General features: G+C 43.7%; 1 protein-coding gene across 4 annotated transcripts; it reads left to right on the plus strand.

The window, feature by feature from the left end:
• The first annotated feature begins 7,847 nt into the window (after positions 1 to 7,847).
• On the plus strand, positions 7,848 to 21,218 carry ercc8 (excision repair cross-complementation group 8). 4 transcript variants are annotated; one of them, XR_005478490.1, is made up of 12 exons: positions 7,848 to 8,214; positions 8,704 to 8,799; positions 9,050 to 9,151; positions 9,275 to 9,398; positions 10,994 to 11,075; positions 12,341 to 12,409; positions 12,891 to 12,957; positions 13,665 to 13,768; positions 15,246 to 15,370; positions 16,423 to 16,652; positions 19,542 to 19,634; positions 20,864 to 21,218. XR_005478490.1 is itself a non-coding variant. In XM_039013729.1 (12 exons), the coding sequence occupies exons 1-12, from the start codon at positions 8,138 to 8,140 to the stop codon at positions 20,924 to 20,926; spliced, it is 1,200 nt and encodes a 399-aa protein (XP_038869657.1). In that variant the 5' UTR covers positions 7,848 to 8,137; the 3' UTR covers positions 20,927 to 21,218. The 4 variants fall into 4 exon arrangements, 3 of the variants coding, with proteins under 3 accessions (XP_038869657.1, XP_038869659.1, XP_038869658.1); XM_039013729.1 differs by having other exon boundaries at positions 16,423 to 16,620; XM_039013730.1 differs by having other exon boundaries at positions 8,143 to 8,223; positions 16,423 to 16,620.
• Positions 21,219 to 25,296: the final 4,078 nt, after the last annotated feature.

Raw genomic sequence — 25,296 nt, forward strand, 5'->3', positions numbered from 1 at the left:
TGATTACATTCCGTTACTTTTAGATTACTTTCCCCTTAAGAGGCATTAGAAGAAGACAAAAATGTTTGTTACCAATTGAATGACATCTCTTCCAGGATAAATCAATGTTAAAGTTTACATAGCTGGCCATATATGGATGTTACATTTTACCTTGTGGGTTGGTTATGTTGGCTTCTTCTAACCCATCGCTTTCTACTACATATAATAATATGATTAAATGATATCTTTACATTCAAATCCAAAGTCTATCAGAATTCCAATCATTCCAATAAATGGTATACCCCTTGATCTTCAAGAATAGGACTTGGAAATATGGAAGTATACAGTAGATTAGCAAAATTGTTTTACCTGAGCATGGCCCTAAATCTAAGGACTTATTAGCCAGCCCTACTCTGTTGTTTATGATTTGCTTGTCATGGAGGACTGATTGGGCTCATAAATGCTGCGCTCATGGAATGGCATGCTCTGAGCACTACTGAAAAGTGCTATTTACATGTGAAAATGAATGCCATATGATGCATGGGCCTGGAGAAATGTAACCACTCTCAGATTAATAAACATAGCTATAGATGTTTTAACCATGTTATGAGGCTATACAGTGTTTGTTTACATTTACAACATTGGGAAAAAACAAGCTTATATTTTATATTCTTCAAGAATCAATGGATATGTATATATATATATATATATATATATATATATATATATATATATATATATTTATACGTAAAAAAGTGTCCATTAGGTCTATGAATTCTTTTTTTTTTATCAGCATGAAATAGATTGAGCAATAAAAGCCCCACTTTTATTCCATAGACTGTGATCCGCACTGTGCAGCTGTTGCAAGAGCGCATTTTTCACTGGCTGTCCACTGGTTTCAAAAACAATGATTGATAGGCAGCATTATTGGGTTCAAATACACATTTAGATTTGTGAACAGCCATCCACAACAACCACAATGCGTAAGGTGCAACTAGCTAAATGAGAGAGCAGCAGTGTGATTCACATCAATGTGCTATGTAGATATCAATAATAAGTGATATCCGTATCGCCGTAGACTATACCACTGCTTCATCCTTACCTCCAAGCGTTTATTCAAGTTGGATAATCTTTGGATGCCGACAGCAGTCACACCATTTAGAAGACATAGCTTGGACTGTAGCCTACAAAAGACTATTCCTGCTCTTTTTCCACGATCCATCAAACCCATTTGGTGTGTCATCATAGTGGTCTCTGATTTGTGGTCAGACTCAGGTGGAACAAACTTAAACTTGCGCCTTTTTTCAATGGAAACAGAGAAGTATCAAATATTTTTTTTCCGCAAACACCCTTTCTGAATTTAAAAGTAATCCTCAAAGTACTCATCTAATATTTCAAAAGTATCTGTAATCTGATCAAAAGTATCTAATCTATTTTAGCTAGTAATGTAACGGATTACAGTTACCGCTTTTTTGTAACCCCTTACATGTATCGGATTACATGTAATCCGTTACTCCCCAACCCTGACCCTCGATGATGGTTTGGGCTGACCGCTCCCCTATCTGGGTAGCCCTGCGGTTGCGCATGGTGCAATTGCCGTACCAGGTGGTGATACAGCCCGACACGATGCTCTCAATGGTGCATCTGTAAAAGTTTGTGAGGCTCTTAGGGGCCAAGACAAATTTCTTTAGCCTCCTGAGGTTGAATAGGCGCTGTTGCTCCTTCTTCACCACGCTGTCTGTGTGAAGGGACCATTTCAGGTTGTATGTTATGTGCACGCTGAGGAACTTCAAGCTTTTGACCCTCTGTGTCCGTCTATGTGGATGGGGGCGTGCTTTGTCTGCAGTCTCCTGTAGTCCACGATCAGCTCTTTCGTTTTGTTGATTTTGAGGGAGAGGTTATTTTCCTGGCACCACTCCGCCAAGGCACCCACCTCTTCCCTGTAGGCCGTCTCGTCATTGTTGGTAATCAGGCCTACCACTGTTGTGTCGTCAGCAAACTTTCGCAGTGAGTAAAAAAGGAGATGTGCTGATAAAATTTTGGGAGCGTTTTCCTCAGATGTCCTCCCCAGCTACAATAAATGCGACCTCAGGATCTGCAGTTTCCAGTTTGCACAAAGTTCAGTGTAGTTCCTTGAAAGCCGTTGCGGTGTCAGCTTGTGGAGGGATGTACACGGCAGTGACCATAACCAAAGAAAATTCTCTCAATAGGTAATGCGGCAGTTGATGGTAAGGTATTCCAGATCGGATTCCTCCTCACACAGCGCACAGACCAATAGATTACAACTGAATAGCATACAGCGCTAAGCGAATAGCACTAAAAATACATCCTTTTCACCTGCACATGAAAGGAGGCTGCCTTTCCCCTGTCCACTATTGAGCAGCCATTGATTCCAAGACAAAGGCTACACCTCCTCAAAGAGGCAAGAAAAAAATTGCAATCATACAGGCAATTATTTTACAATCTGCCTGCAGCGGGCGATAATGTCAGCTCTCCTCTCCCTAAATAAAAGGAGTGGAAGGCGTCAGTGCTGCAGCCCTGCCATTAAGACAAATGGCCCAATCCCCAGAATGCCTTGCTTTCATCCAGGCAGTGTGAATGGGCGTCCCTGCGGTGTGAGACTGAACCAGTCTGAGGACACAGGGACACACAGAGAGACACAGAGATGCACAGGGAGACAGGGAGGCATAGGCTTACAGGCTCTGTGTTCATATTGACAGAGCATTGTAGCCTGGTAGACAGATCTAGGCTATGTTTGCCTTCAGCCAACTCCTTTCTCATTGTCATGTTTGGAAACAGAACTGGCTAACCAGTAACCACCAGGCAGTTCAGGCTAGGGGCATGGAAGTAGTCCTACTATTAATTTCTGAGGCATAGAGGTTCTGTGTACTCATTACATGTATCAGATAGTCAGTATGTTTCTCCTTTAGCATGAATATGGCAAATGAGTTAGCTAAAGCAAGAGTGTCTTTCTGTAGTGTACAGGCAGAGGCAGGAGCCCCAGCAGCAGAGCAGAGCAGAGCTGGGCAGAGCAGAGTACTGTAGTATGCTGCTGGACCCAACCTTTCACACAGTAACACAACCACTCTGATATTCTACACAGCTCTGGACAGGCATCAAAAAGAGTACAGAGAAATGAAAGCGATGGATGATGGGCAGTGGTGTAAAGTACTTAAGTAAAAATACTTTAAAGTACTTTAAAGTATTTCCCGACACCCAAATGTACTCGTTACATTTTCAATGCTTAGCAAGACAGGAAAATTGTCAAATTCACACACTTATCAATAAAACATCCATGGTCGTCTCTACTGCCTCTGATCTGGTGGACTCACTAAACACAAATGCTTAGTTTGTATTATGTGTTTCCCCTGGCTATCGGTAAATAAAAAATAAAACAATTGTGCTGTATGGGTTTCTTAATATAAGGGATTTGAAATTATTTATACTTTTAATTTTGATACTTAAGTAAATTTAAAACCAAATACTTTTAGACTTTTTGTTGCTCTCGAACATGGACCATTGGGCGTGTTCGAGCGGATCACTTTTGTCAAGTTGATGGTCACCGCCTTTCAAAGTGTGTTGCATTATGGGAACCCGACAGTGCAGCTGAGGAAGGGAGATAAAAATTAAGTGATGGAGAGGATAGAGATAGAAGGGAGAGGATAGAGATAGAAGGGAGAGGATAGAGATAGAAGGGAGAGGATAGAGATAGAAGGGAGAGGATAGAGATAGAAGGGAGAGGATAGAGAGAGAAGGGAGAGGATAGAGATAGAAGGGAGAGGATAGAGAGAGAAGGGAGAGGATAGAGATATAATAGAGAGAGAAGGAGAAGGGAGAGGATAGAGAGAAGGGAGATGATAGAGAGAGAAGGGAGAGGATAGAGAGAGAAGGGAGATGATAGAGATAGAAGGGAGAGGATAGAGAGAGAAGGAGAAGGGAGAGGACAGAGATAGAAGGGAGAGGACAGAGAGAGAAGGGAGAGGATGGAGATAAAAGGGAGAGGATAGAGATAGAAGGGAGAGGATAGAGAGAGGGGAGAGGATAGAGAGAGAAGGGAGAGGATAGAGATAGAAGGGAGAGGATAGAGAAGGAGAAGGGAGATGATAGAGATAGAAGGAAGAGGATAGAGAGAGGGGAGAGGATAGAGAGAGAAAGGAGAGGATAGAGATAACTTGAACTAAATAACAACACTGGAATATTTTTCCCTCAGTTTTTGTCCATTAGAGCTTAGTGACCAATTCTGTCCTGGGCAAACGAACACAACACACATCATTACTTACGCCCCAGTTTTCTGCAGCGCAACAGATTGGAGAGGGATAGAAAATAGGAGCAGTAAAGCACAACAACGGTATTGAATTGAATTTATTTTGTGTAACAGACATATACAACAAAATGTACAATGTGGACCCAGACGACATCACTTGAAATAATTAATTAAAACGCTTGTTTCCAAACTGGTCCTCGATGGTAAAAACAAAACAACACATATATAGCCTAATATAGGGGACAGACAGATAGAGACAGATGAATAGATTGAACAGATAGATAGTTGAGAAAGAGAGAGCTACCTATGCATCTACGAGAGACACAGTTTAAGATGAAAAAGAGCTCACTTTAACAAGACATATAGACTGAATAATACATACCTTTTATTTTCACTCGGTTGGCGTGAGAAAGAAAGAGGAGAGAGTGCGCATGTGTGTGTAGCTGATGATAGCGCACAGCTCTGGCATTCCTGAGGAAGAGTGAGTGTGAAAAAGGACCATTATGACCGGTGCAATTACACAGCCAATATGTGATGGCATATGTGTGCATGTAAGATTGATTGATTGGAACTTGATGCCTAGCCTATTAATGCATGAATGCAAGAAATGAACATAGGCCTAGTGACTGAACAACAAAAGAGGTCCCAATACTGGTAGCAACATCAGCAGCAGTAACACTGCGCAGAAGCAACACTGCCAGCAGCAGCAACACTGCCAGTAGCATAGGCCTACAGTAGATTGGGCTCTGCTATATTTGAATACTCAGCCACCTACATGCTTAGAAACAGCTTAACGGTAACCTGACATTAGTAATGAGTATGAGGTGGGCAGAGGTCTCCCAAAGAAACAAACAGATGACAACGACAACAGTCTCAGTAGTTAGTAAGCGAATGGGTAATAGGGCAGTATCTCCTTTCTAAATCCTACACCCCGAGAGGGAGATCATCTGGTAAATGAATACAGCTAATATGGTTTTATAGACTGAGAATGCAGTCCTAGTCAAACCACTTGAATCTGGTCGAAATTCATCCATTCATGTAGGCCTATTTCTTTGTGTCCTTGTGCTATCCAACAGGATATGGAAGGTTAACTAACAGCGTCATGTCCGAAGGCGGAGTCCTCCTCATACTTTGGCATATAACGCCTGACAAGGAGCCGTGTCAAGTCATTGGTCATGTGAAGGAGAGGAGACGAGGTAAAGAAACTATTTCAGTCTACAGGAGAACAGCATGTATGTCCTCGACCTTGTTAAATGACAACAGTGCCTAGTCACTACGGATTAGCCTGCTGACTCATATCGGAGGCCTGGCTTATACGTTATGCTACATACTGCTTCCATGGGAAGATCTCAATTGCATACTCCTCGCATCCTCTCCCCTCCTCAAAACCCATTGGAGGAGAAGGTCAGGGGGGTGGGACCTCTGGCTTTCTCATCCAATGGGTTTTGAAAAGGAGACGAGGAGAGAGGCGAGAGGATGCAATTGAGATCTTCCCCATGTCTCAACTGGGAGATCTGACCTCGTTCTACATCCTCATACACAGGATGGAATGTGTTTGTCTGAAGAGTAGAGGGAGATTAACTGATTGTAATTATGTGACACGGTTGCAGTGTCATATTATATAATGGCTTGAATGGGATGTTTAAACAAAGATGGGCTTCAGTGAGCTTTGACATGTCAAATGTGCTGCAATTAACAGACAAGGAAGTGGAGAGGGAGACATTTGTTGAAGAAGCTTATGTAATTTGTATGTGTACAAAAGTATGAGGACACCTGCTCGTCGAACATCTCATTCCAAAATTATGAACATTAATATGGAGTTGGTCCCCCTTTTGCTGCTACAACAGCCTCCTCTCTTCTGGGAAGGCTTTCCACTAGATGTTGGAACATTGCTGCAAGGACTTGATTCCATTCAGCCACAAAAGCATTAGCGAGGTCGGGCACTGATGTTGGGCGAATAGGCCTGGCTCTCAGTCTATGTTCCAATTCATCCCAAAGGTGTTCAATGGGGTTGAGGTCATGGCTCTGTGCAAGCCAGTAAAGTTTTTCCACACCGATCGACAAACCATTTCAGTATGGACCTCGCTTTGTGCACACGGGCATTGTCATTCTGAAACAGGAAAGTGCCTTCCCCAAACTGTTGCCACAAAGCTGGGAGCACAGATTCGTCTAGAATGTATTTGTATGCTGAATTGTTAAGATTTCCCTTCACTGGAACTAAGGAGCCTGAACCATGAAAATCAGCCCCAGACCATTATTCCTCCTTCACCAAACTTTACAGTTGGCACTATACATACTGGCAGGTAGTTCCACTCCAGCCGACGCTTGGCAATGCGCATGGTGATCTCAGGCTTGTGTGCGGCTGCTTGGCCATGGAAACCTATTTCACGAAGCTCCTGACTAACAGTTCTTGTGCCTAACGTTGCTTCCAGAGGTAGTTTGGAACTCGGTAGGGAGTGTTGCAACCGAGGACAGACTATCTTTTCAAGCTATGTGCTTCAGCATTCGCCGGTCCCGTTCTGTGAGCATGTGCAACCTACCACTTCGCTGTTCAACCGTTGTTGTTCCTAGACGTTTCCACTTCACAATAACAGCACTGACAGTTGACTGGGGCAGCTCTAACAGGGCAGAAATTTGACGAACTGACTTGTTGGAAAGGTGGCATCCTATGACGGTTCCACATTGAAAGTCACTGAGCTCTTCAGTACGGGCTATTCTACTGCCAGTGTTTGTCTATGGAGATTGCATGGCGGTGTCCTCGATTTTATACACCTGTCAGCAATGGGTGTGGCTGAAATAGCAGAATCCACTAATTTGAAGGGGTGTCTACAAAATTTTGAGAATGTAGTGTATATTATATCAAAACAGCTTCATACACTCCATCTAGTGGTCATATCTTACAAAGCAAAAAGTGACAGCCAAGATCTCAACAACATTGTAACAAACAGACAATGTGATCATCTTGATTTAAAGCATCATTGTGTAGGACGTTTGGTCACAGTTTTAGCTATATTTCTTATATTGAAATTAATATTAGCGAGCTACTGTTATATATGATACTGTAGCCTATACCAAATATTGCTCTGTTACAGTCTGCACACATTTACTTTAACGTTAGCTAGGTAGCGAAAATGCATAACTTCTCGTCACAGTAATACAATCGGACAGTTATAGAAGATAAATGAGTAGCTACTAGACTAGTTAGAAGTAACGTTATCTATGTAGGACAAAACAGAGGCGTTCGTCTAGGTCCAAGTTTATACAGGGGATAAGGTAACGTTAGTCACTTAAGTATTTTCCTCTGGCTGCCAGTAGTATTTATTTCCTAAATGGTCGGTGCCCACATATTATTTTATCACCGCAAAGGTCCGGCGTAATAGACCTCCGATCCTGCTCATATTGAGAAAATATGATATATGCAGCTATCGTTCTCGTATACTTCACCATACAACCAGTCCTATCAACGCATATTCAATTGGAATTGTTGTTTACGCAATCTAAAAACAGATAAGAGTAAGATATGTTTTGATTGGATGACTGAATCAGAGTAACCAATGAGCGCGCTTGTTATACCAGAGCGGTATTCAAACATCCTGACGTAACAACATGGCCACCCACACGTCCCTTGTTGACTGGGAGTTAGCTTGCTAAATGATGTTAAATAAGACAGATGGCATAAAATGATTCGATCGGGTTTTTATCAATCCCAGATCACAAATATGTATTGTACACACAAAGCGTTTGAAAAACTAGTTCAGTAGCTAACGATATTTAACGTGTAACGTTAGATGGGTAACCAACCCTCGAGCTAGCTATGCTAGCTTGAGAACAAACATAAACATTCCTGTAAGGCTAGCTAGCTACGAAATTTAAAGATTAATTTATTTTGGGAAGATGTTGGGTTTTCTAACAGCAAGACAGGCTGGACTTGACGACCCACTTCGTCTGAGACGGGCAGAGTCAACACGGAGGTGAGTGAGGTGAGGGGAAAGATGGCCATATCATTCCTGGGAACGCTAACGTTACTGTTACCAGTGTTTGTCGGTATCACTAGTTGTCACAGTCAAAAATGGTCTATATCGTAAAAATTCATGAAAACAACTATTTGCTTTGGTGTCTTAATTTAAGGTTGGGCATAAGGTCAACAGTGTGTCTAGGTTTAAAATAACATTGTATTTAGATAAATTGTAGACATAGGCGGGGTTTATGACTGGTTGTGGTAATTAACTAGGCTTCCATGTTGGTGTTATGACGCATTCAAAACAACTGGGAACTCGGAAATCTCCGACTTCAGTGCGTTCATCACAACTAGGAACTCGGTAAAAAACGAGCTCCGACTGGGAAAAATATTTTGAACGACCATCCAACTCAGAATTCCATTTTGGGAACACGGGCATATCCTACTTTCCGACCTGAAGATCACTGACGTCATGACTCTGTCTCCTTTGTTTTCTCTTAAGGGTCCTCAATTTAGAGCTGAATCATGACAGAGATGTGGATCGAATCCATAACAACGGCATAAACACCATAGACATTGAAGTCATTGAGGGCAGATAGTAAGTATCATTAGTAGTAGGTCTGACAATATGTCAATTGAGGACATCATTTGTTATGATTACCATATAGTCTAGGCCTATAACATGTAACCTAATGCATAGTTCCGTCATCACCTGATTTCAACATAACGTGATACATAAGCAACCTCCTACAATTCAACATAGACATGTTGCCTGTATAGTACTTTTTTAGAATCCTTCTGGTGCTATTTCATTGGGAGATAACCCTCGCCTCTTGTCTGTTCTGTAGCATGCTATCTGGAGGGGCAGATGGGGTGATTGTGGTGTATGACCTGGAGAACAACAGCAGGAAACCCCAATACACCTGTAAAGCAGTCTGCACTGTAGGCAGGTGTGTGGCTCACATACCTGATGGCATCCACTAGATGGCAGCATCACTGATACTGTGTGTGTTTGTGTGTGTGTGTGTGAGAGAGAGGATCTGGTGGTCACTGTTAGTGTGTTTGTGTTGCAGGTCCAGTCAGTATGTCCACAGGTTCAGTGTAGAGACAGTGCAGTGGTACCCACACGACACAGGCATGTTTGTCTCCAGCTCCTTTGACAAAACCATGAAGGTCTGGGACACTGAGACACTAAAGGTACACCTTACATACTCTCTTTAACTCTTTGTCTCTCTCTCGCACTCTTTGCCTTTTATGGCCATATGGTGCTCTCTGTGATGAGCTAGAATCACGCTGTGCCATGGTTACCTCCGAGTCAGCTAGGGTACAGCAAAACTTTTTTGCAGAGGGATTTGCATTGTAACTGTCACTCTACTCTCGTCCTCCAGCTTCCTAGTCCCCTGCTCTGTTCTCCTCCACTCCCCTCCATTCCTCTCTTACTCCAGCTTCATAGTCACCTGCTCTGTTCTCCTCCATTCCTCTCCTCCTCCAGCTTCCTAGTCCCCTGCTCTGTTCTCCACTCCCCTCCATTCCTCTCTTACTCCAGCTTCATAGTCACCTGCTCTGTTCTCCTCCATTCCTCTCCTCCTCCAGCTTCCTAGTCCCCTGCTCTGTTTTCCCACACTGCCATGTCCTGCTCTGTTATCCTCCACTCCCCTCCATTCCTCTCCTCCAGCTTCCTAGTCCCCTGCTCTGTTCTCCACTCCCCTCCATTCCTCTCCTCCAGCTTCCTAGTCCCCTGCTCTGTTCTCATCCACTCCCCTCCATTCCTCTCCTCCAGCTTCCTAGTCCCCTGCTCTGTTCTCCTCCACTCCCCTCCATTCCTCTCCTCCAGCTTTCCAGTCCCCTGCTCTGTTCTCCTCCACTCCCCTCCATTCCTCTCCTCCAGCTTCCAAGTCCCCTGCTCTGTTCTCCCACACTGCCATGTCCTGCTCTGTTCTCCACTCCCCTCGATTCCTCTCCTCCAGCTTTCTAGTCCCCTGCTCTGTTCTCCTCCACTCCCCTCCATTCCTCTCCTCCAGCTTTCTAGTCCCCTGCTCTGTTCTCCTCCACTCCCCTCCATTCCTCTCCTCCAGATTTCTAGTCCCCTGCTCTGTTCTCCTCCACTCCCCTCCATTCCTCTCCTCCAGCTTCCAAGTCCCCTGCTCTGTTCTCCCACACTGCCATGTCCTGCTCTGTTCTCCTCCACTCCCCTCCATTCTTCTCCTCCAGCTTTCCAGTCCCCTGCTCTGTTCTCCTCCACTCCCCTCCATTCCTCTCCTCCAGCTTCCAAGTCCCCTGCTCTGTTCTCCCACACTGCCATGTCCTGCTCTGTTCTCCACTCCCCTCCATTCCTCTCCTCCAGCTTCCTAGTCCCCTGCTCTGTTCTCCTCCACTCCCCTCCATTCTTCTCCTCCAGCTTCCAAGTCCCCTGCTCTGTTCTCCCACACTGCCATGTCCTGCTCTGTTCTCCTCCACTCCCCTCCATTCCTCTCCTCCAGCATCCTAGTCCCCTGCTCTGTTCTCCCACACTGCCATGTCCTGCTCTGTTCTCCTCCACTCCCCTCCATTCCTCTCCCAGTCTCACAGCCGCATCCCTCATTTCTGTCTCCTGGTCCCATTGTGTCAGTCAGTCACGGCAGTGTTCTTTCCTATCGTGCTGGCCGGCTGACCGACTGACTGAACAGTGGTTTTCTATACATGTTTGCTCTTCCCATGTAGTAGTGTTGTCTCTGTACAGCACAGAGATATCAAGTTTATGTTCGTGTTGAACTAAAGCTGATAGATAGTTCCTTCTTCTTGTGTGTCTGTAGCCCGCTGAAGTGTTCCAGTTTGAAGGAAACGTCTACTGTCACCACATGTCCCCCATTGCCAGGAAACACAGCCTCATCGCAGGTGTGTGTGGGTAGCAAGCTCTGTCTCACGTCAGAATTAGACGTTCATCTATGTTTCTTAAACGTCACATTTCGAAGATGTTGTAAAAGTCACATTTTGAAGTGTTTTTAAGGTTAAGTTTTATGGTTAACCATTTTGAGTTGATGCCTAAGGTAAGGGTTAAGATTTGGGATAGGTTTAAAAACCAAAATCTCAAAAACAACTTTCTGTAGCTGGATTTGAGCATGCAGCCTTAGACACCAGAGACAGATGCTTACGCCTATCCAGCATCCCTCATCCCTGTCCACAATGCCCTAGCAACACCAAAACCTACTTGAAGCCTAGTGGCCGGTTTCCACGTCATCTCCCAATGTCCTTAGACATGGATGGACGTTGAATTCTGACTTTTATCACGGGTGACCTGGCTGTGGGTGAAATTGTATGTGTGTGTCATGCTCTTAAAATATGATTTACTGTCTATGTCTTATTGATATAATCTAAGAATGAACATATGAGGCCTCAGTAAATCAAACAAAATAAAATGAAAATGTTGATTGTGAAACAGCTGTGTGGTACAGAGTGTATGCCCCTAGGGGTGTCAGGGGTTGGAACTGACTCAGGAAGAGTTTAGAGAGACGTTCTGGAGACATGACAGGAATCCAGGCTCTGCCCCCCTGCTGACAGAGCAGGACAGACTGGTTACACATACCTTCCCAATCACCCACACTGCTCTCACTCGGTCAGTTTTTTGTTTCTCTGAGATTCTTCCCAAACTCAAAACAAAATGCCATGAAGTCTTTCAATTACACATTTTACTTATGGCACAATCAACCTTTTTCTGGAAAGTTCTGGTGGTGCTAGAATGATCAGAATTTGTCAGGCGGACCAGAATTATAATTTTATTTGTGTCGGGTTTCTAACAGATGGACTCAACCCTGGTTATTTTGTGTCCATCCCTGTCAGCTCTAGCTCCCTGTCAGCTCTAGCTCCCTGTCAGCTCTAGCTCCCTGTCAGCTCTAGCTCCCTGTCAGCTCTAGCTCCCTGTCAGCTCTAGCTCCCTGTCAGCTCTCATCCCCTAAGTGAATGATGTGTGTTATTAGCTCATGTTTATCCAATAGTAGAACTGCTCTCTTATACATTCCTATCTAATCTGAGAGAACCAGGGCCTCCAGTTTCTCCTCTGTCACGAAGCATTAACACACATAGTGAAAGTAGAGATGTTTTTCTTTGTGTTAGTCGTACTGTATGTAACCTTTCAAGCAATCCATTGATCTGTGTGTTCTCAGTTGGTACCAAAGACCAGAAAGTACAGCTCTGTGACCTGAAGTCTGGCTCACGCATCCAGGTTTTGCAGGGTGAGAGCCACACACACACCTACCCACCCCTATGTCTTACTATACTTGTGAGGACTTCAAAATCCTATTTTCCCTCAACCTAATTGAACCTTTATTTAACTAGGCAAGTCAGTTAAGAACAAATTCTTATTTACAATGGCTCCCTACCCCGGCCCAACCCGGACGATACTGGGCCAATTGTGCGCCGCCCTATGGGACTCCCAATCATGGCTGGATGTGATACAGCCTGGATTTGAACCAGGGACTGTAGTGACGCCTCTTGCACTGAGATGCAGTGCCTTAGACCGCTGCACCACTCGGGAGCCTAAACTTAACCCCTAAGCCTAAAATAGCCTTTTTACAAGTGAGGCCTGGCAAAATGTCCTCACTTCTGAGTTTTATTTGGTTTACTTTTCTTGTGAGGACTTCTGGTACTCACAAGTATAGTAAAACGTGTCTACAGTAACACACACTTCCACTGACTGTCCTTTCTATCCCTCAGGTCACAGAGGTGAGGTCCTATCTGTTCGGTGGTCGCCAAGATATGAGCACATTTTAGCTACAGCCAGGTAGGCCGACCTACACCAAACCTGGAGAGAAACAACTACCTTGAAGGGCCTTTAGATAAATGTTCCTCCCTCATTTCACGCCCAAGTATCATAGAAATTCCAATCTAGCTAGTGAAAGGGATTCCACTTTCTATTACCATAACTAGACTGTATCAGTATGTCACCTGTACTCATTGGCATACAGAGAGACTGAACCAGCCTCTATTCCCTGGGAATAACAATGCAGCATATGGCAGGGAGAGAGTACTCCGTTGGTTTACGCCAAATTAGATCTGCTAATTAAACCATTGGGATCAAATCACTGTCCCGTTGGGCTGTAAGTGATTTGAAAAACAACTGAGCAGCATTTCAACTGCTACTGATAACATGGGCAATTGGACAGTGAAGCACACTGTCTTTGAACATTTTGTATGTCACGGAAATTCTTTTTTTTATTTGGAGGTCTGTTTTGAGGAAATTTGAGGCACAATTCTGTAGCTGGATAATTTAAGGGATTGTGTTGCATTGTTGTAGTGTTACGTTGTTGATGTGAACCTTCATCTGCAGACCAGTTAGGACGTTTATGTAAGGGACATTTATATATCCCTATAAGGCCCCAGGGTACTGACACATGTCCCCTGAGATATGGAAGGCTGTTGATTTCGGCTTCTCATGCGCTCTCTCTGTTGCTCTATCTCTCGCTCTCTCTTTCTCTCTCTCTCTCTCAGTACTGACAGCAGGGTGTTGGTGTGGGATGTGCGTCGGGCCTCAGGGAGCCTGTTCTCTCTGGACCAACACAACGGGGACAAGTCCAAGGCCTCATCAGAGGCAGGTAGGAACACACTGTCACACCTCCCCGACTCCCCCCACACCTGATAACGGGGTAAAGAGAAGATGTCTACATGATAGTGAAAGCATCGTGATAACGGGGTAAAGAGAAGATGTCTACATGATAGTGAAAGCATCGTGATAACGGGGTAAAGAGAAGATGTCTACATGATAGTGAAAGCATCGTGATAACGGGGTAAAGAGAAGATGTCTACATGATAGTGAAAGCATCGTGATAACGGGGTAAAGAGAAGATGTCTACATGATAGTGAAAGCATCGTGATATCGGGGTAAAGAGAAGATGTCTACATGATAGTGAAAGCATCGTGATAACGGGGTAAAGAGAAGATGTCTACATGATAGTGAAAGCATCGTGATATCGGGGTAAAGAGAAGATGTCTACATGATAGTGAAAGCATCGTGATAACGGGGTAAAGAGAAGATGTCTACATGATAGTGAAAGCATCGTGATAACGGGGTAAAGACAAGATGTCTACATGATAGTGAAAGCATCGTGATAACGGGGTAAAGACAAGATGTCTACATGATAGTGAAAGCATCGTGATAACGGGGTAAAGACAAGATGTCTACATGATAGTGAAAGCATCGTGATAACGGGGTAAAGACAAGATGTCTACATGATAGTGAAAGCATCGTGATAACGGGGTAAAGACAAGATGTCTACATGATAGTGAAAGCATCGTGATAACGGGGTAAAGAGAAGATGTCTACATGATAGTGAAAGCATCGTGATAACGGGGTAAAGAGAAGATGTCTACATGATAGTGAAAGCATCGTGATAACGGGGTAAAGAGAAGATGTCTACATGATAGTGAAAGCATCGTGATAACGGGGTAAAGAGAAGATGTCTACATGATAGTGAAAGCATCGTGATAACGGGGTAAAGAGAAGATGTCTACATGATAGTGAAAGCATCGTGATAACGGGGTAAAGAGATGTCTACATGATAGTGAAAGCATCGTGATAACGGGGTAAAGAGAAGATGTCTACATGATAGTGAAAGCATCGTGATAACGGGGTAAAGAGAAGATGTCTACATGATAGTGAAAGCATTGTGATAACGGGGTAAAGAGATGTCTACATGATAGTGAAAGCATCGTGATAACGGGGTAAAGAGAAGATGTCTACATGATAGTGAAAGCATCGTGATAACGGGGTAAAGAGAAGATGTCTACATGATAGTGAAAGCATTGTGATAACGGGGTAAAGAGATGTCTACATGATAGTGAAAGCATCGTGATAACGGGGTAAAGAGAAGATGTCTACATGATAGTGAAAGCATCGTGATAACGGGGTAAAGAGAAGATGTCTACATGATAGTGAAAGCATCGTGATAACGGGGTGAAGAGATAAAGGGTTGAGTGATATGATTACCAAATGCTCTTCCCAGTGTCCTTTCCCCTTAAATAATAGTTATATTATCTCATTGGCATTTAATGACGCGTGTGTGTGTTTGCCAGTGAACACAGCCCATAATGGAAGGGTAAATGGCCTCTGCTTCACGGTCGACGGCCTCTACCTTCTCACCACGGGAACAGACGACCGCATGAGGCTGTGGAACAGTGCCAATGGAAAAAACACACTGGTAGGTTCTGTGTGTGTGTGTGTAAGAGAGATACAGCGAGCGAGAGAGATGCAGAGAGTGAGAGGGTCAAAAATTTGTCTGGCAGGGATCCAATGGTTGAAGGTGAGGACTAGGCTCTACCCCGAGGCCCTGTCTGAGTGTGCATGTTTGTGTGTATGCACATTTCCTGCCCATCCCTGGATGCCTTGTCTGGAACACATTACATAGCATGTGTGACTCTTCCAGGCCTTACCCTAAATGATCAGTAGCCATCCCTCTCTGTGACAGCGGCCTCAAGCACTAAGGGACATCATTGTGCCTCTAGCCCCATTACCTTCCATACATAAACTTCCCCTCACTAACTGGGTCTGCAGGTGAAGGCCTCAAGCCTTCACATAAAGGTCCTGTGCTGCTTTGGGTTTGGAGAAACAGTTTGCCTGCTTGATGACTTGAAGACATATATCCCTTTTATACACAGACTAAAATCCCACATGTTGGAATGTCTGAAAGGGGTAAGGAGTAAAAACATGGACAAATAAAAGCCAGCTAAAGACCAAGTCATGATTCCTGCATTTTCAGACCCTGTAACCAAAATACAGGAATGAATGGTGAATGGTTCTCTGCTTTTTTGCAGGTAAATTCTTCCATTGTTTAATACCGCCCTAATTTGAACTGCAAACAGGTCCCATGGTTTAACAACACCCCCCACACCTCCCAATTTGCCTGTTACCCACTGATATTTATAAAAGGTATACCTGAAAATAAATGGTAAGTAAGGGGCTGTATGAAAGGGGGGTCATATAAACATTGCCTTATATTTTACAAGTAACATGCCACATCTTCTGCCTAAAATGAGTTATACAGTACATCTTTAAACAGTTAATCTCGACAAATCCGAGGGAAGCCCACTTTAGCTGGCGTGGTCCGTATCAGTACAACACATGTTGAGGTCTATATTTAACCTAGTTTCTGAATGTCTCCATGCATCATGTTCTGTAGCAGTTTGATAGTTGAAGTGCTGTTCTACTGTTAGCTTGGTCATCCGTCCAACTGACCCTCCCAACTCCTCTCAGGTGAATTATGGGAAGGTGAGTAACGAAAGCCGTAAGGGGTTAAAGATCACGGTGTCTCGTAGCTGCAGCCCGGAGTTTGTGTTTGTACCTTGTGGCAGCTCGGTGGCGGTGTACACTCTACACACCGGGGAACTTGTAACCATGCTGAGGGGACACTACAACAACGTGGACTGCTGCCAGTTCCACCCCGACTACCAGGTGACTGTCTCTGTCTGCCCGTCTGTCTGTAGGTGCGTCCATCCTTTATGGCTATAGACTAATAAGAAATGACAGTGTTATTAACATCATTATGTTTGTTCATTATCAATACCTTACGTATGTTCATGTAAATCAGCTCATGTGACGTCATATTGTTCTTAAGTTGAATCAAGGTCTCTGAGACGTGGGTCCTATTCATTAGTGCACACTGTAGCAAACCATAGCAAAATGTTTTGCAACGGATAACCAGGTAGGTCCATCCCTGTTTTGACCCATTTGCTTCTGTTTGGTTCCCAATGAATATGACCCTAGCAGACCAGAGGCCTTGAAGGCCTTCTGTACATCACAGAGAATCATAACAAATTCCTATTCTACCCACATTACCAGCGTCCTGCACGTAGATAGCTAATGCATTGTTAGTTTGTTATTGTACAGTTGGCACAGATATGACAACCTGCCTTGGGAGGTACGGAACACTGTGGCCTTTCACTAATGTTAATCGAAGAAGATACTGAATTGAGACAGCATCCCCTCTTTTGAATTTTCCTGTTAATGGTTAAGGTTAGCATTTGTGAAGAATGATTGGATCTTTACATCTGGAGCGCAGGACGAGATCTGAGTTGCAGTGGGGGTGTATTTGAGGTAGGCTACAGTAGGTCATTTACCCTTGAATAGATGATATATTAAAGTCAACATCCTCATGTAAAGCCATTAGCCATGGCCTAGTCACAGGGGTATGAAAAACAATTGGGCCTTAATGATTATAAAGGTGAAGGCCAGAAATGAGTTTGTTCTCTTTTATGGAGAGTTTAGTTTTCTTGTCAAAGCACTGCAATGGGAGGTTTGTTGAAGAACAGGGTAGTGCTATGTCATATAATCCCATAATCTACTTTTACGAAGGCGGGTCTTTCCTTTCTTCACTCCAACTGCTATACCACATAAAGGCTAATCGATTCCCTAATACATGATTCTACAGTTTCCGTAGTATCTCCTTGTAATGCATATCTTACTCATGCACATCGCATTTCATATCACAGTAGTATTTGTGTTAGAGCATATCTAACGTCCTACTTATTAAACCTGTAAGAATGTGGCAGAGCAACTTTGAGTGTTTGTTTATTGGCAAGAACACATAGTTCTGGAATGTCTTTTTGCTTCTTGTCTTTTGAAGTAGGCTAATGCCACATTTGACATTTTAGTCATTTAGCAGACACGTTTATCCAGAGTGACTTACAGGAGTAATTAGGGTTGAGTGCCTTGCTCAAGGGCACATCGACCGATTTTAATTATATTTATTATTATATATATTTTTCTTCACCTAGTCGGCTTAGGGATTCGAGCCAGCGACCTTTCGGTTATTGGCCCAACACTCTTAACCGCTAGGCTACCTGCCACCCAAAAATACACCTCTTCAAATGATTGGCACATTTGGAATTAATGAACTTCTATTGGTTGTTTTCCTGGATGATTGTCATTGTTTTGAGTCTAGTGTTTCATAAGGTAGACACTGCTGTAATAGCTATGTACTTCCTCCCGCCATCAACACTGATACTTCCTTAACATGTTTCTTTCCACTTGACAAACTTAGCTATTTTAGGACCGAATGCTAACATGTGTATATGGGACACAGAGATTAAACCAAATGGGTAAAAAACAGCAGCCAGGACCAGAGCTATATACTACTGTTCAAAAGTTTGGGGTCACTTAGAAATGTCCTTGATTTTGAAAGAAAAGCACATTTTTTGTCTTAAAATAACATCAAATTCATCAGAAATACAGTGTAGACATTGTTAATGTTGTAAATGACTATTGTAGCTGGAAACGGCAGATTTTTAATGGAATATCTACATAGGCGCACAGAGGCCCATTATCAGCAACCATCACTCCTGTGTTCCAATGGCACATTGTGTTAGCTAATCCAAGTTTATCATTTTAAAAGGCTAATTGATCATTAGAAAAGCCTTTTGCAATTATGTTAGCACAGCTGAAAACTGTTGTTCTGATTTAATGAAGCAATAAAACTGGCCTTCTTTAGACTAGTTGAGTATCTGGAACATCAGCATTTGTGGGTTCGATTACAGGCTCAAAATGGCCAGAAACAAGAACTTTCTTTTGAAACTTGTCAGTCTATTCTTGTTCTGAGAAATGAAGGCTATTCCATGCGAGAAATTGCCAAGAAACTGAAGATCTCGTACAACGCGGTATACTACTCCCTTCACAGAACAGCGCAAACTGTCTCTAACCAGAATAGAAAGAGGAGTGGGAGGCCCCGGTGCACACCTGAGCAAGAGGACAAGTACATTAGTGTCTAGTTTGAGAAACCGATGCCTCACAAGTCCTCAACTGGTAGCTTCATTAAATAGTACCCGCAAAACACCAGTCTCAACGTCAACAGTGAAGAGGCAACTCCAGGATGCTGGCCTTCTAATCGAAACCACAAATGCTGATGCTCCAGATACTCAACTAGTCTAAAGAAGGACATTTTTATTGCTTCTTTAATCAGAACAACAGTTTTCAGCTGTGCTAACATAATTGCAAAAGGCTTTTCTAATGATTAGCCTTTTTAAAATTCTAAACTTGGGATTAGCTAACACAACGTGCCATTGGAACACAGGAGTGATGGTTGCTGATAATGGGCCTCTGTGCGCCTATGTAAATATTCCATAAAAATGTTGCCGTTTCCAGCTACAATAGTCATTAACCATATTAACAGTGTCTACACTGTATTTCTGATCAATTTGATGTTATTTTAATGGACAAAAAAAATTGCTTTTCTTTCCAAATCAAAGACATTTCTAAGTGACCCCAAACTTTTGAACGGTAGTGTATATATAGATAAATATATGGCTCTGGCCAGGACGTAAAGAGCACAGAGTATTGAGACCCAGGCTAAATCACTCCTCTCTTCTGTGTGTTTCCAGGAGCTGTACAGCGGGGGTAAAGACTGTAACATCCTAGCCTGGGTTCCTGTTGTACGACCACCAGACGTGGAAGAAGAAGGGACAGCCGCCAAGGTAGGAGGCTGCACAGCAGAAACAATTTAAAGCACGTTTGGGGGGTAGTAATTATACGCAGGTCCATGTTCTTGTTCTAAAATGCTGTCACATTAGCCAGACTAATAGACAGGCATCTAGTAGGCCCTTTTTATTTGATACCAGTACATTTACATTTTAGACATTTAGCAGACACTCTTATCCGGAGTGATCAATCAATCAAATGTATTTATAAAGCCCTTTTTACATCAGCCGATGTCACAAAGTGCTATACAGAAACCCAGTCTAAAACCACAAACAGCAAGCAATGCAGATGTAGAAGCACGGTGGCTAGGAAAAACTCCCTAGAAAGGCAGGAACCTAGGAAGAAACCTAGAGAGGAACCAGGCTCTGAGGGGTGGCCAGTACTCTTCTGGCTGTGCCGGGTGGAGAATATAACAGTACATGGCCAAGATGTTCCAACGCTCATAGATGACCAGCAGGGTCAGATAATAATAATCACAGTGGTTGTAGAGGGTGCAACAGGTCAGCACCTCAGGAGTAAATGTCAGTTGGCTTTTCATAGCCGATCATTCAGAGTTAGAGACAACAGGTGCGGTAGAGAGAGAGAGTTGAAAACAGCAGGTCCGGGACAGGGTAGCACGTCCAGTGAACAGGTCAGGGTTCCATAGCCGCAGGCAGAACAGTTGAAACTGGAGCAGCAGCACGACCAGGTGGACTGGGGACAGCAAGGGGTCATCAGGCCAGGTAGTCCTGAGGCAAGGTCCTAGGGCTCAGGTCCTCTGAGAGAAGAGAAAGAGAATTAGAGGGAGCATACTTAAATTCACACAGGACACCGGATAAGACAGGAGAAATACTCCAGATATAACAGACTGACCCTAGCCCCCCGACACAAACTATTGCAGCATAATTACTGGAGGCTGAGACAGGAGGGGTCAGGAGACACTGTGGCTCCGTCCGGCTATACCCCCGAACAGGGCCAACCAGGCAGGATATAACCCCATCCATTTTGCCAAAGCACAGCCCTCACACCACTAGAGGGATATCTTCAACCACCAACTTACTACCCTGAGACGAGGCCGAGTATAGCCCTATTTAGTTTGGGAAACGGAATAATAATTGCTTGCTTGCACTTGGGAAATGTTTGTAATGCTTTCCTGATTACTCAATCACTTTAACTCAAAACAACACGACAGCGAGAGAGTAGAGTGAGTTGAGAGTATTTTACTGAATGTATTTCTCCATCCCAGGGTGGGAGCCAGGCTACGGTGAATCCTGCTTTTGAAGACGCATGGAGCAGTGATGAGGACTGATGCATAAACACAACTGTACAGCCCTACTCCATCGGACATAGCTTTAGGAATCTCATCATGGTGCTAGCTTCAGGAATCTCAACATTTAAAAAAACTACAAATGCAGTTTAACAACTACTATGGAGTTGGAGAATGAACCTTAACAGACTTTGAATCTCTGTTGTGATATCTGATTTATCTTTTATTTTATATACAAAATGGAAATCTACACTGAGTGTACGAAACATTAGGAACACCTTCCTAATATTCAGTTGCATCCCCTTTTGCCCTCAGATCAGCCTCAATTTGTCGGGGCACCTCTACAGGTGTCGAAAGCGTTTCACCGGGATGCTGGCTCATGTTGACTCCAACCCACAGTTGTGTCAAGTTAGCTGGATGTCCTTTGGGTGGTGGACCATTCTTGATACACATGGGAAACTGTTAAGTGTGAAAACCCATCTGCGTTGCAGTTATTGACACACTCAAACCGGTGTGCCTGGCAGCTACTACCAGCAGCATACCACCCTGCATCCCACTGCTGCCTTGCCTCTGAAGCTAAGCAGGGTCGGTCCTGGTCTGTCCCTGGATGGGAGATCAGATGCTGCTGGAAGTGGTGTTGGAGGGCCAGTAGGGGGCACTCTTCCCTCTGGTCTATCTATCCCAATGCCACGGGGCAGTGATTGGGGACATTGCCCTGTGTAGGGTGCCGTCTTTCGGATGGGACTTTAAATGGGTGTCCTGACTCTTTGTGGTCATTAAAAATCCCATGCACTTCTTGTAAGAGTAGGGGTGTTAACCCTGGTGTCATGACTAAATTCCCAACCTGGCCCCACCTAATCATCCCCCTCATTCCTAATTGGCAGATATCACTCCTCACCTCTCCAGCTGATGTGTGGTGAGCGTTCTGGCACAAAAATGGCCGCCGTGCATCACCCAGGTGGGTTCTACACATTGGTGGTAGATGAGGTGAGTTTCCCCGTACTGTGTGAAGAGCTTTTAGTAACTCCGTTTGTAGAAAAGTGCTATATAATTCCAATCAATTATTAATTACCATACCCCGTTCAAAGGCACTTAAATCTTTTGTCTTGCCCATTCACCCTCTGAATGGCAAACATACACAATACATGTCTCGATTGTCTCAAGGCTTAAAAATCCTTCTTTAACCTGTCTCTTTCCCTTCATCTACACTGATTGAAGTGGATTTAACAGGTGACATCCATAAGGGCTCTTAGCTTTCAGCTGAATTTACCTGGTCAGTCTATGACATGGAAAGAGCAGGTGTTCCTAATGTTTTGTACACTCAGTGTATGGTGTTGAGGATTCGTGCATTAAAACCTATGGATGGGTATCTGCACTGTACATTGAGCTGTATAATCTGTTTCTATTGTCTGCCTTTGACGCAACATGTACATTGTACTTTACATGGTGTTAAAATCAGCTTTCCATTATTCCAATGATGACCAGAGTAAAACCAGCCGAACTGGAGCCAAACCATTCCTCATAGCGTCTTTGAACATGACGTTCAAGAGGCCCACCTTTCCGTCATCAATTCATCATTCATGTCTCTCTGTCTCTCCCCTACATTTGCATTATTTATTCAGTTGTCGTTGCTAAAACCAGCTCTGTATTGTTGTTGTTAGACATGATACTGAAATCAGACTCACTTTCTCTCCTACTGGCAGCCTCATGTTTACATATGATTGTCTTGAAGGGCATTATTTCCCTATAACTCACGGCATATTTGCATGGTAGAATTCAATGGCCATAGTTCATTCTATGGCAAAAGTCGAATTGAAAACATTGATTTTGTTGTATTCATAATGGCAAGCTAGGACTGATGATTTGGTTAGCTATAGTAAACTTGCTAGCTACTTCAGTGGATGTTGAACACATTTCTAGCGACAAATATGTTAAATTATAGCCATGGTATAATGGGGATAATCAACTCGGGGTTCTATGCGTTCTCTAGAAAATAACACAACTCTGTGGAAGGTCAGTTCCACTCTGCATGGAACACACCTTCCACGTCATTCATTATTTTTCATAGAACGCATAGCCTCTCTTTGATTAAACCCTTACATACTTATAACCTCTAGGGTTAATTGTAGGTAGGGTTTCCTATCAGTCCCGAGATTCCAGCAAAAATGTACTTTTCATTTATCTGACGTTAATGTATCTGTATGTCTAGCCCTTATATTTAGCCTCACAATTAAGTGTTTTACAGTTTTCTTTTCAGGATAACCAGAGCTCCAAGTAGAACACAAAACAATTTCACATAAACGGTTGCGTTCATGGGTTTTATTGACATGTCAATAAAAAAATGTCCGTCAAAAACATTGAAATTAATTTATAAATTAATTGATATGAATGCTGTAAGTACTGAAATTGTTTGCACACTGGGAAATGAATATAAATATCCAACCAGTCAGTGACAACTGTGGAGTTTGACAGCAATTATGTAAGCTTATTACAGTATTATATACACTATGTCCTAGGATTTGGTATGTTCTTTTCTATGTGGAACATTTTACACTTTTTCCTCATGCATGTGTAATATAAGTTCACTGCTTGAGACACCCAGAGGTGTTTGTTGTACACTATATATACAAAAGTTTGTGGAGCCCTTCAAATTAGTGGATTCAGCTATTTCAGCCCCACCCGTTGCTGACAGTTGTTTAAAATTGGGCACACAGCCATTCAATCTCCATAGACAAACATTTGCAGTAGACTGGCCTTACTTATGAGCTCAGTAACTTTCAATTTCAAAGTGGCACTGTCATTGGATGCCACCTTTCCAACAAGTCAGTTCATAACATTTCTGCCCTGCTAGAGCTGCCCCGGTCAGCTGTAAGTGCTGTTATTGGTAAGTGGAAACATCTAGGAGCAACAATGGCTCAGCCACAAAGTGGAAGGCCACACAACAAGACCGGCGAGTGCTGAAGCGTGTCCTCGGTTAACACTACCCAGGCCCTGCACCCTCATTTGTTGACTTCTGTGATCGAAAAAACCTTGGTTTCATGCATGTTAACATCAGAAGCCTCCTCCCTAAGTTTGTTTTACTCACTGCTTTAGCACACTCTGCCAACCCTGATGTCCTTGCCGTGTCTGAATCCTGGCTTCGGAAGGCCACCAAAAATTCTGAGATTTTCATTTTCATACCCAACTACAACATTCTCCGTCAAGATGGAACTGCCAAAGGGGGAGGAGTTGCAATCTACTGCAGAGATAGCCTGCAAAGTTCTGTCATACTTTCCAGGTCTATGCCCAAACAGTTCGAACTTCTAATTGTAAAAATGAATCTCTCCAGAAATAAGTCTCTCACTGTTGCCGCCTGTTATCAACCCCCCCTCCGCTCCCAGCTGTGCCCTGGACACCATATGTGAATTGATCGCTCCCCATCTAGCTTCAGAGTTCGTTCTGTTAGGTGACCTAAACTGGGATATGCTTGACACCCCGGCAGTCCTACAATCTAAGCTAGATGCCCTCAACCTCACACAAATCATCAAGGAACCCACCAGGTACAAACCTAAATCTGTAAAAATGGGCACCCTCATAGACATTATCCTGACCAACTTGCCCTCCAAATACACCTCTGCTGTTTTCAATCAGGATCTCAGCGATCACTGCCTCATTGCCTGTATCCACTATGGGTCCACGGTCAAACTACCACCCCTCATCACTGTCAAACGCTCCCTAAAACACTTCAGCGAGCAGGCCTTTCTAATTGACCTGGCCCGGGTATCCTGGAAGGATATTGACCTCATCCCGTCAGTCGAGGATGCCTGGTCGCTCTTTAAAAGTAATTTCCTCACCATCTTAGATAAGCATGCCCCTTTCAAAAAATGCAGAACTAAGAACAGATATAGCCCTTGGTTCACTCCAGACCTGACTGCCCTTGACCAGCACAAAAACATCCTGTGGCGGACTGCAATAGCATCGAATAGTCCCCGCGATATGCAACTGTTCAGGGAAGTCAGGAACCAATACACGCAGTCAGTCAGGAAAGCAAAGGCTAGCTTTTTCAAACAGAAATTTGCATCCTGTAGCTCTAACTCCAAAACGTTTTGGGACACTGTAAAGTCCATGGAGAACAAGAGCACATCCTCCCAGCTGCCCATTGCACAGAGGCTAGGTAACACGGTCACCACCGATAAATCCATGATAATCGAACATTTCAATAAGCATTTCTCTACGGCTGGCCAGGCCTTCCTCCTGGCTACTCCAACCCCGGCCAACAGCATAGCCCCCCCCCCCCCCCCCCCCCCCCCCGCAGCTACTATCCCGAGCATCCCCAGCTTCTCCCTCACCCAAATCCAGATAGCAGATGTTCTGAAAGAACTGCAAAACCTGGACCCGTACAAATCAGCTGGGCTAGACAATCTGGACCCTCT

Source organism: Salvelinus namaycush, chromosome 18 (assembly GCF_016432855.1).
Source record: "Salvelinus namaycush isolate Seneca chromosome 18, SaNama_1.0, whole genome shotgun sequence".
NCBI lineage: Eukaryota > Metazoa > Chordata > Actinopteri > Salmoniformes > Salmonidae > Salvelinus > Salvelinus namaycush.